General features: G+C 41.1%; 1 protein-coding gene across 1 annotated transcript; it reads left to right on the top strand.

Annotated features, from left to right (window-relative positions):
* Positions 1-709: 709 nt before the first annotated feature.
* On the top strand, positions 710-6,381 carry LOC128470573 (indolethylamine N-methyltransferase-like). The gene is made up of 3 exons (XM_053452458.1): positions 710-874; positions 3,518-3,596; positions 6,096-6,381. Exons 1-3 carry the CDS (start codon positions 721-723, stop codon positions 6,379-6,381), a joined length of 519 nt encoding a protein of 172 aa, XP_053308433.1. The 5' UTR covers positions 710-720.
* Positions 6,382-11,823: the final 5,442 nt, after the last annotated feature.

Here is an 11,823-nt window from a genome sequence, read left to right on the forward strand (position 1 = left end):
AGGTTCTGCTTCGCAATCTAGGAGTGCCTGGCAAGCACAAGTTGGCTGATAGATGGAGAGAGAGTCCATTTGAAGTTGTGACTAAGTTGCCAAATATTCCAGTATACTAGATCAGAGGAGCTGATGGCAGAGTAAAAGTTTGGCATCGGAACCATCTCCTGCCTCTCTGTCAAGTTGAAACAGAAAGGCAACAGAATGATTACAACCAGATTGAGGATGTAGAACCTGGGCAGTCAGACCCTCCTCAATTAACAGACGGTAGTCAAGGAGAACCAGAGCTTACTTCTGATAGAGAAAATTCTGAAGAACAACCTAGTTCTTTGTCTCCAGTGCTTTCCCAATTAAATCCTGAAAGTCCTAATTTTGTTCCAGCCTCTGGGAGAGGAATTTCCAGACCTATGGGAGAGCCAGAATTTGTTCTCTGTGGCTATTTGTTCTCTGTGGCTATTCCAGCATCAGTTAACCAAATCATTCTAGTTTGAATTAATATTCCGCAAACAAAGGGTTACAAACATAAAACCAAGATTAGCCATTCAATATCTCCGCGCACTACAGTTTCTTGTTCCCAAAATATTTGATAAAATGCCAACTCTTTTTTTATATAGAATAAACATGTATTTGCGATTATAACTTAACTTATAGCTTCGCCACTCCCTACAAGGGACTAAAGCAGACACAAGAGTTGTCCTTGCACATTGTCCTTGCCAACTAACCAACACAATGGACGGGGAATTCACAGGCAAAGAAATATATCAGGATCTATTTAGTCCTAGAGGATATTTAGATACATATTATGATCCAAAAAAGGGGATTTTGGTAACAGATGGCTTTCTAGACTTTGCTCTGAGGAAGCTTTATGAGGCTTTTACAACTCGTAAGTACAAATTCGAGAATCAGCTTTCATATTGAAAAAGTATCGGTGCTCTTAAGACTTGTGATAGTATTTTTCTTTGCTTTTTTATGTAAAAGCAGTTTAGGTTTTCTTGAAATATTGAGCTCTTCTGTAGGTCAAAAAAGAAAGAAAGAAAAAGAAAGAAAGAAAGAAAGAAAGAAAGAGAATGAAAAAAAGAGAAAAATATATATTTACAGAGTAATTAAATAAGGAAACATTGTATACGTTTTATATTTTTATAACTGTGTCAGGAATCACTTACGTAATGATCTGCAGAAACCTAATACACTGATAATTTTAACTAAAACATACCTATGTGAATTATTAGCTTAGTTCATGGTTTCTGTTCATCTTTGTGTGCCCATATAGCTTATATTAGAAACAGCATATAGACATGCACAGATTCATATACTTGGAATCTGGACTTTGACCAGTCATTAGTTTAATGCATTTTTTAAAATGTTAACCCTTTTGCGCAATTGCTAAACTGCATCTATTTTGCAAAATTACACATTATTATGTTATGCATTTTATAAAACTATTTTATCCAAACAATAATTTCTTCCAAATTCTAAAAGTTTAAGCTTGGGTGGCATGGTTAGATATTCATTAGAATCCATGCATGTCTATTAAGAAGTTAAGCCAAAATCTGATATAAGAGAATGTTGCAATCAGAGATGGACTGTGGCCAACAACAGCTCGCACATACTTTCCCTGTCCAGTATTTGCTATTATTTTAACTCTTACTCTTCTTCCTCTCATTTGAACCATTTCCCATAAATTATCCCTTCCTACCCCTCGCCATTCACTTAACCAACTGTCAAGAAAATTTTGCAAAAATTAATAAATATTCTAATTATATCCACAATTATTAAAAAAAAAAACTAATAAAAACTGCTGTACGGAAGAACATGCAGTGTCTTTGTGGTCATGTTCCATGATGAGTGTGCCACATTGGTGCAGGAACGAAGTAACAGAACTATCTGTGTAATAAATATAAGTCAACTATTAATCTCCAAGGACAACAGCTGGCTCCCAACACAATGGGATTCCTCTTGAGTAAACCAGTTTCAAGGAATTACACTAGTGGCGAAACCCAAATGTCCAGGAACTCACAATACATCAAAGGGCTATCTCCCTACCAGGTGGGAACAATAAACAGGAGATACAATCTTCAATCTCCTACAACAAAAGGACTGCAGGAGATAGTATCTGGGCTGGAGACAAGCATGTGTTTGTCCTACAACAAAAGGATTGCAGGAGACAATATCAACACTCCAGAGACCCACCCTGAATTTGCCCTCAACTTCACTGTGGGGGCAATCTAACTTCCTGGACAAGAGCGGTCTCTACAGGCAGCTGGTGCAGGTACAAGATTGTGCCTTCCTAAGGATGAGTGGACACAAACTAAGAAGATAATTGGCTGGGACTGTTTGGGCATGGTGGCTATAAAGGTGTGAGCAGAGAGAAGGAGAGGAGAGAACCAGAAAGAAGGAAGGATAACATCAAGGTGACAGGGACACCCCATCCTTACATGCACACATAGAGTCATTAGCATAGTGTAGTTAGAGTCATAGAGCCTTGTATTTCAGACGCTTCTCTATATACTCATATATATGTATTTGTTATTTTAATAAACCCATTGTTTAAGCCACTGGTGTAAGTGGAGTTTCATACGACGAGGAATCTGTAGTAGTTAAAGGAAAGCCAGACGGGTGAAGGTTATATATCCCGGGATTTAAAGGTGCTTTCTACATTGGCGAGCTAGCCAGGAGACATAAAAGGTGGTTTTCTACAATCTGCATTAAAGAGAAGAAGGATCAAGCCCAAGACAAAAAAGCAAGAAAGTTACTAAAAGATACGCTGTAATTGACCAAGGGAATGTCCCCCTGCTTTAACTTTACTGTCCTTCAGGGTGTTTTGCACTGCTTGGGTTGTTTGCTCAGTATCAGACCAGAAGGGTGCTCACAGTGAAGGACCAAAAACGTACATATACAAACGTTGCCAGTACCGGTATTTAAATATGATTTTAATACTCGTTGCAGAGAATGCCCTTAGACTGGTGATGATTAAGCAGCCCTGGCGCTTTTAGGCCAGTTGCTGCCTGATAATGTAATTGAGACCATTGGCTGGAAATGCACACGCGCAGTCTATGTTTTTCTGCCCATGAAGCATGTGGTTGGATAGCACCGGATCTGCCACTGGGGACAGATCAAGTGAGTGTGTGACACTGCTGGCCAGCGGCCCACAAAGCATTTGCCCTGTGTGCCAGATAGCCAGTCCAGGTCTGGGGATGTCTATTCCCTGGGGTAGCCAGTCCAGGTCTGGGGATGTCTTTTCCCTGGGGTAGCCAGTCCAGGTCTGGGGATGTCTATTCCCTGGGGTACTCAGTCCATTCCCAATTTGTAAAAACATAGGACAGATTTTTCAAAGAATACCGTTTTTATACATATGACTTTATTACCCCTCTTATTTCTAATATGTATTCTACAATTCTTATTCTGTATGCATTTCCATTTTGATCCTTTAATTCTCCTTATTTATCATAAATACAGAAACTGTATGTCTCGTATGACCTTAAGTATCTGGGAATACTGATAAATGTATTATTCCGAAAATCTGTAGGTGGTGTGAAGGGAGAAGTTCTGATTGACATTGGCCATGGACCCACCATTTACCAGGACCTGTCAGCCTGTGCAGAGGCGTATCTACTGAAAATAGCGCCTATGGCAAGCACTGAAATTGCGCCCCTGTCCAAATATCTAAAACCCATTTACTAGCCCCTGCTCCCCATATATATATATAAATATTAGTCCCTGCTGCCGATAGCAGGTATAGATCAACACACAAACCCAGATCAATTGAAATTCACTTGTGATCTCAGCACTTAAGGTATATATTAAATAAACAGAATCAGACATACAAGTCCTGTATTTGCAGGTATACAATAATAATATATGAAACGTAGCATCGCAGGTATAGATCAACTGAATAAGACATATTAACCCTGTATTTGCAGGTACGAATAAATAATGTATGGAAACATAGCATAGCAGATATGGATCTACAGAATAACACCAAAACCCAGCTTTGCAGGTAAAGATCAATTGGAATTCACATAAAAACACGGCATTAAAGGTATATTTAAAACCCCCGTAAATTACAGGCATAGATCACAGGTTGCACCCCCCAAAGACAGCCCTGGCGTCCACACTGCCCACATAGAACCTGACCAGCACCCAGATTGCACACATAAGATTTGCAATCTTTGTCCCCAAATAGCCCAGCACAAGTCAACTTTGTCCCAAAACAGTCCGGCCAGTGCCATCTTTGTCCCATAGGTAGAGGGCTCGTGGAGGAGAATGAGGGGCGCCGAGCGGTTGCTAGGCGCCCCTCTCCCTCCTCCGCATCAAAAAAAAAAAAAAAAAATGGCGCCCATGGCACGTGGCACGTGGAGCGTTTGACAGAACAATGTAGGGAATATCAGGTAATGGGAATCCTGGAAGTAGTTACTAAGTACTTTATAAAAAATTTGGAAATTGTTTTAACAGCCAGGTCATCATATGTAAATTTGATAAGGGCTGTCAGTGTTGGGGTTGAAAACCTAATTAGAAAGAGTTAAGCAGAGAGGTAGAAGAAAGTGGGTCAGGTTATAGAAGACAAAATGTTCCAGTAGCTTTGAGGTCAGGGGAGAAGGTAGTTAGGTACTGATACAGGATCCAGATAGGGTTGAGCAACCCAGACAGCTGCCTGGGGAACCTATATCGGGGGGGGGCAACGCTGAGCCAATGAGGTCCAGGCCCCTTGCTTGCAGTCCTACTGACGAGCAGCAAGCGGTATTATGTAAAAAAGCTCGCTAGAAAAATAGGAGGTGCACTGCAGAAAAAGGCCATGCGAAAGGTTAGAGGAAGACGGAAGAACAATGTGACAGGGAGAGGGAAAGCTGGAAGAGCAGGATATCAACCAATGCCATCAACCAATGAATACCATCAACCAATGAAGTACAACTACCAGAGGAGCTTCCTGCCAGCGACCAGTAGATTCGCTCGTACGGACCCTTAACCCCTGGAGCGGGGAGACCAATGGTCTCTCCAGGCCTAGTTTTGGCTTCAGCAGTTAAAGGTCCAATAGAGTCGCTAGCAGGGGGCAGGGGCACTTCATTGGTTGATGGCAGAGGAGGCCTCCTGCCGGTGACCAAAAGAGTAGGTAGTCTGCACAAATTAGAAAAAGTGGAAATATAGCTTATCAACTAACTCAAATGCTATTTCCTTATCCATTCAACTGTTCCAATATCCAAACCCAAATAAACCCCATGAGCCACTGCAACATCAAGCTATAATAAGGCCTGATTAAATTATCTAGAATAGAAAACAATTGCCGTTTAGAGTACTTGGGATAGCTATACAAATAGTAACTAGTTATACAACTGTAATGTAGACTTTAAGAGCTGAAAAGCTGCTTCTTTAACATTTAACAGAAGTTTACTGCCATAAAGCACTGAGGGAATTCCAATAAACTGTGAAAGCTCAGAATCATCCCTTCTATTCTATAACTGAGTCTCCTGACGAAGCACACACCTGCACTCAACAAAGTTTTACATGGGTCACGTATAGCACATGGGCTAAACCACCTTGGGATGGTCTGAAAAGCTATATTCTTACAGAAGGATATCGGCCTATTATCAGATATTTTATGCACAACTCCCTCTGTTTATAATATTAATTAGCACACATTTCATTGATTATGTATTAAACAGCAGAAATTACCACAGATATAACAATGTATACATTTCAATCATGTTTCTTGATCAGTAGAAATTCACAATGTATTCACTTTTTCCAGAGTTTAAAACCTCTTTCAAATTGACAAATGTAGGGAGGACACATGCCACTCGGACAGTGGCGTAACAACAGGGGTCGCAGTAGTCACAGCTGTGACGGGGCCGGCCTTTGTAGGGGCCAGGTGACCCCTGCAACCCCTTGTCTCTATCTCGCTCTCCGTGCCGGTTTAAAATTGCTCAGAAGGAGCCTTTCCGACCTTTCTAACCAATTTTGAACCGGCATGGAGAGAGAGACAGACAGACAATTGGGGTACCTGATAATTGCATAGCCACTTTTGCGTAACTGCTTACCTGTGTTGTTAAAACAAAATAGGAAAGAATTGTAGAAAAATAGAAATATATATTTCTCCTTTCTTTTTATAGAACAACTGTGGAAGAGAAGAGAGAGAAACTAAGAAATACAGTGAAAAGAACTGTGAAATGTGATGTAACAAAAACCAAACCATTGGATCCTTTGGTTTTGCCACAGATTGATTGTGTAATGACCCTCGGTTGTTTAGAATGTGCTTGCAAAGATCTTGACACCTATCGGGACCTACAGAAGAGCTCAATATTTCAAGAAAACCTAAACTGCTTTTACATAAAAAAGCAAATAAAAATACTATCACAAGTCTTAAGAGCACCGATACTTTTTCAATATGAAAGCTGATTCTCGAATTTGTACTTACGAGTTGTAAAAGCCTCATAAAGCTTCCTCAGAGCAAAGTCTAGAAAGCCATCTGTTACCAAAATCCCCTTTTTTGGATCATAATATGTATCTAAATATCCTCTAGGACTAAATAGATCCTGATATATTTCTTTGCCTGTGAATTCCCCGTCCATTGTGTTGGTTAGTTGGCAAGGACAATGTGCAAGGACAACTCTTGTGTCTGCTTTAGTCCCTTGTAGGGAGTGGCGAAGCTATAAGTTAAGTTATAATCGCAAATACATGTTTATTCTATATAAAAAAAGAGTTGGCATTTTATCAAATATTTTGGGAACAAGAAACTGTAGTGCGCGGAGATATTGAATTGCTAATCTTGGTTTTATGTTTGTAACCCTTTGTTTGCGGAATATTAATTCAAACTAGAATGATTTGGTTAACTGATGCTGGAATAGCCACAGAGAACAAATAGCCACAGAGAACAAATTCTGGCTCTCCCATAGGTCTGGAAATTCCTCTCCCAGAGGCTGGAACAAAATTAGGACTTTCAGGATTTAATTGGGAAAGCACTGGAGACAAAGAACTAGGTTGTTCTTCAGAATTTTCTTGGGGTACAGTCCACCAATCTCTATCAGAAGTAAGCTCTGGTTCTCCTTGACTACCGTCTGTTAATTGAGGAGGGTCTGACTGCCCAGGTTCTACATCCTCAATCTGGTTGTAATCATTCTGTTGCCTTTCTGTTTCAACTTGACAGAGAGGCAGGAGATGGTTCCGATGCCAAACTTTTACTCTGCCATCAGCTCCTCTGATCTTGTAAACTGGAATATTTGGCAACTTAGTCACAACTTCAAATGGACTCTCTCTCCATCTATCAGCCAACTTGTGCTTGCCAGGCACTCCTAGATTGCGAAGCAGAACCTTGTCTCCAGGTAGTAGCTCCCGGTAGCGAACTTTGGCATCATAGCGTCTCTTATTGTTCTGATTTAATTTAGCAGCAGCCTCTTCAGCCAACTTATATGCTCTTTGCAAACTATCTTTCAGGTTATTCACATATTGGAAATGGGAGGTATTGATCATACCATCTGATGATACACCAAAAGCAATGTCCAAAGGTAGCCTTGCCTCCCTTCCAAACATTAGAAAATATGGAGAATATCCAGTAGCTTCATGTCAGGTGCAGTTGTATGCATGCACCATAGCCTCCACGTGACGACTCCAGCTTCTCTTCTCTGGGTCTTTTAAAGTACCCAACATGTTTAAGAGAGTCCTGTTAAATCTCTCAGGAAGAGCATCTCCTTCGGGATGATAAGGAGTGGTTCGTGTTTTCTCAATCTTTAAAACCTTGAGTAATTCTTGAATCAATCGACTTTCAAAGTCTCTCCCTTGGTCAGAATGTAAACGATTTGGTAAGCCATAATGTATGAAGTATTTCTGCCAAAGAACTTTGGCTACAGTTATAGCCCTTTGGTCTTTAGTTGGAAAAGCCTGAGCATATCGGGTGTAATGATCTGTAATCACAAGTATGTTTCCTACTCCTGAAGTATCTGGTTCAATACTTAGGAAGTCTATACACACTAAATCTAAAGGCCCTGAACTCTTCAGGTGTCCCATGGGAGCTGCTCTAGTAAGTAGAGTTTTTCTCTGAATACATCTTAGGCACTTTCGACAGTGTTGTTCAACTTCTTCTCGCATACGAGGCCAATAAAACCGATCTTGCACCAGACCGTAGGTCTTATCTACTCCTAGATGCCCGTGATCATCATGGAGTGATCTCAGTACCATATAGCGAAATTTACGTGGTAATACCAACTGCTTCCTTCCAGGATGATCATGATACTGCACAACTCTATATAGCAAGTTTTCTTCTATTCTGAGTTTGCTCCATTCTCTTCTATATAGTTCTCTAGGGCTTGTAGGCAATTGTTTTAGCAAGTTAGCATTAGTTTCTTGTACAGCTTTTAATACCAGTCCCACCTCTGGGTCCCTTTCTTGAGCCTCTCTCTTCTCTTCTAGTCCTATTATGGACCATCTTTTTAAAGCCACAGTCATGGGCTGATACAAAGCAGCAGGAAGAACCTTAGGATGGCATCCCAGGGAATCAACCACTCTCAGTTCAGAGAAATTAACTCTGTCCTCTACTATCGTAGTAGTTTTACACATGGCCCTGATTCCAGGACCTGGGATCTCTTCCCATTCCTCATCTTCTGGAGTAGAGGGTAGTCCAGGCCGACGTGAAAGTGCATCTGCTCCAATGTTTTTGGGGCCTGGCTTATACTTCAGTGTGAATTGGTAGTTGGATAGGGCTGCCAGCCATCGATGTCCTGTAGCATCCAGTTTTGCAGTAGTCATTATATAAGTAAGGGGATTGTTATCAGTTCTCACCTCAAAAGTGACTCCCTATAGGTAATCATGTAACTTATCCACAATGGCCCACTTAAGCGCCAGAAATTCAAGTTTATGCACAGGGTAATTGCGCTCACTATCCATCAAGCTCCTGCTGATATAAGCTACAGGTCTTAACCCTCCGTTATCAGGCTGATGAAGAACGGCTCCCAATCCTTCAAAACTGGCATCTACATGTAGAATATATGGTTTTTCTGGATCTGCATAAGCTAAAACTGGTGCTTCGGTTAGTCTCTTCTTTAAAGTATTAAAAGCCTCTTCACAACCAGGTGTCCACTTCTCACCAAAAGGAATTTTAGGGTGTGCCATTCTTTCCTCTACGTTCCCTGTTGAAGTCTTTAATAAATCATGCAGTTCTCGGGCAATTCGAGAGTATCCTTCAACAAATCTTCGATAGTACCCACAGAAACCCAAGAAAGAACGAAGTTCCACCACATTATTTGGCCTTGGCCAGTTGACAACGGCCTCCACTTTGGCTGGACCTGTGGCCACCCCCTCAGCAGATACAATGTGACCCACATAGGTAACAGATGTCCTTGCAAATTTACACTTATCAAGAGATAATTTTAAACCTTCTTTCTGTAGTCTATCCAGTACTTTCACCAATCTGGCCTCGTGTTCTTCAGGAGTCTTTCCAAACACAATGAGGTCATCCAGATACACTAAACACTCTTTAGGATTCATGCCCCCAATTGTCTTCTCCATAAGACGTTGAAAGGTGGCAGGTGCCCCTGAGATACCTTGTGGCATTCTTGTAAACTGATAGAAACCTAAAGGACAGATGAAAGCGGTCTTCTCTTGATCATCAGCACTCATGGGTACTTGGTAATAACCAGACCTCAAATCTAAAACACTGAACCACTTGTTTCCTGAAAGAGCATTCAGAAGGTCTTCAATTCTAGGCACGGTATATTGGTCTGGGATAGTTCTTTTATTCAGAGTCCGGTAATCCACACACAACCTGACAGATCCATTCTTCTTCCGCACAACTACTATAGGCGAAGCATATGGGCTACAGGATTCTGTGATTATTCCAGCAGTCTCCATCTCTTGTAGAACATTCCTGACATCCTCTACATCTCGTGGAGCAATTCTTCTTGATCGCTCTCTAAAAGGAGTGTAGTCATTCAATCGCATTTTATGCTGAGCACTCTTTGCACACCCTACATCCATCTCACCTTGGGAAAATACTGCTTCCCTTAGGAGTAATTTAGACTTAAGGCTCTCTTTCCATTCGGGTGGTAAAGATGAATCTCCTAAATCAAAACTCAAAGCAGCAGGAGTAGGTTGCACTGACATTGCACTCACGTGGTTATATGGAGTCACTTCCAGCATAGATTAAAGCCAGTTGTTGATTAGGCATGATTTCTACTGGATGAGGTGAGAAATTTCTGATTGTTACTGGGAATCTCTTAGGATAGCCGCAACCCCAATCTTGTACCTCAGGCACCACTGTCCACCCTACAGCGGCATCTTCTCTAGGGGTTGACTCCAAAGAGAAATAGCGATCACCTTCATCTCTCTCTGGATAGCCAGCTATAGCATACAGAACTTTAACATGTCCAGCAGGTATAATTACAGTTCTTCTGCTCTTGTAGCAATATCCATGTTTACCTTCAGCAGTCAAGTTTACTACACTCTCCTTTTAGTACAGGATATAGATCTAACCGTGTTAAATCTTCTTTTTCTAGAAAGGCTCTGAACAAATCCTGCACTACCTCTGCGTTAGTACCAAGAATTAAAGGAGCACTTGGACGATCACCTGGTTCAGGACATATTAAGGCTTCCACCTCCATGGGACGTGCTGCTCCTGTATTGAGCGGAGGAATCACTATTTTGACCTTTATGACCCCATGCACAGGGTATGCTTGTAAACTCAAGCCCCATAAGGTTATCTTGTCTTTTGTTTGCATTGGCAAGTGTCTCAGGTGACGATTGTAAAATGATCTGTAGATAATGGTTACTTGAGATCCAGTATCTATTAAGGCTGACGCAAAGATCCCATTGACTAGTACCGGTATTATAGCTTTTGGGCCTATACTGGTAGTTAAAGAATGACTATATGCTCGTTTTGTAGGTCTTTTCCTTCTTGCCTTTGATTTGCAGGTATAATCTTGCACACTTCTAGTGATGGCAACCTGATTCACTTGTTTGGATTGTGAATTACCAGGACACTGACGAATTGTATGTCCTTCTACACCACACCCATAACAGCGAAGGTCTCTTAGGGACGAGGTCTCTTAGGAGATGGGGCTACTGCCATATTTTTAGATTGTTCTGAAGATGAATGAGTATTTTTGTCTTCTAAAATACCTTTCTGAACAGTCATTTCAGATAGCTTCTGGTGTAAAGCATTCAAATCTTCAACTATTTTAGGATTCAGGTTGTCGGTGGCTTTATCTACCACTTTCACAGTTTCATCGCACATTTGACTCTCTATTTGTTTTACCATGTCGGTAATCTCTGAAAATGTAAGATATTTCTCTTCACTTAGGGTAGCCCTGAGAGACAGTATCACTGGGTCTAACTTAAGCGCCCCTCTTAGTACCTGCCTCTGCCTATATTTGTTAACCTCACTGATGGCAATTACTTTTTTGTCCACTAACTTAGCTAACATCAACTCCAGTCGAGTGATAAAAGTAGACAACTTTTCTTTCTCTTTTTGCTTCATGGCAAAGTAACGTGCAGACATGTCTACTGGATCTACCACTGAGGCATAAGCATCACTCAGTATTTTAATTAAGTATGCAGCTGTTGTATTATCACATTGGGCCCTATGTAACTTAACAAGATCTGATGCTGGTGGTCTTAGGCATTCTATCAGCCTTTGTCTTTTGCTAGCCTCATCACAGGTCCATTCTTCCATGACTTGTAAAGTGTTATCTTGCCACACATCAAACCCTTCCTCTCCTGTAGGAACAGGGAGAGTTCCTGAGAAAATCTTTAACCTGCGATAACTATGAGTATGGGAAGATTTCACAATATCATCAGATAGTTGTTTTATGAGGAGAGACAAATTTACCTCAGAGTCTGATACCTTGGACA

Source organism: Spea bombifrons, chromosome 12, assembly GCF_027358695.1.
Source record: "Spea bombifrons isolate aSpeBom1 chromosome 12, aSpeBom1.2.pri, whole genome shotgun sequence".
Classification (NCBI taxonomy): domain Eukaryota; kingdom Metazoa; phylum Chordata; class Amphibia; order Anura; family Pelobatidae; genus Spea; species Spea bombifrons.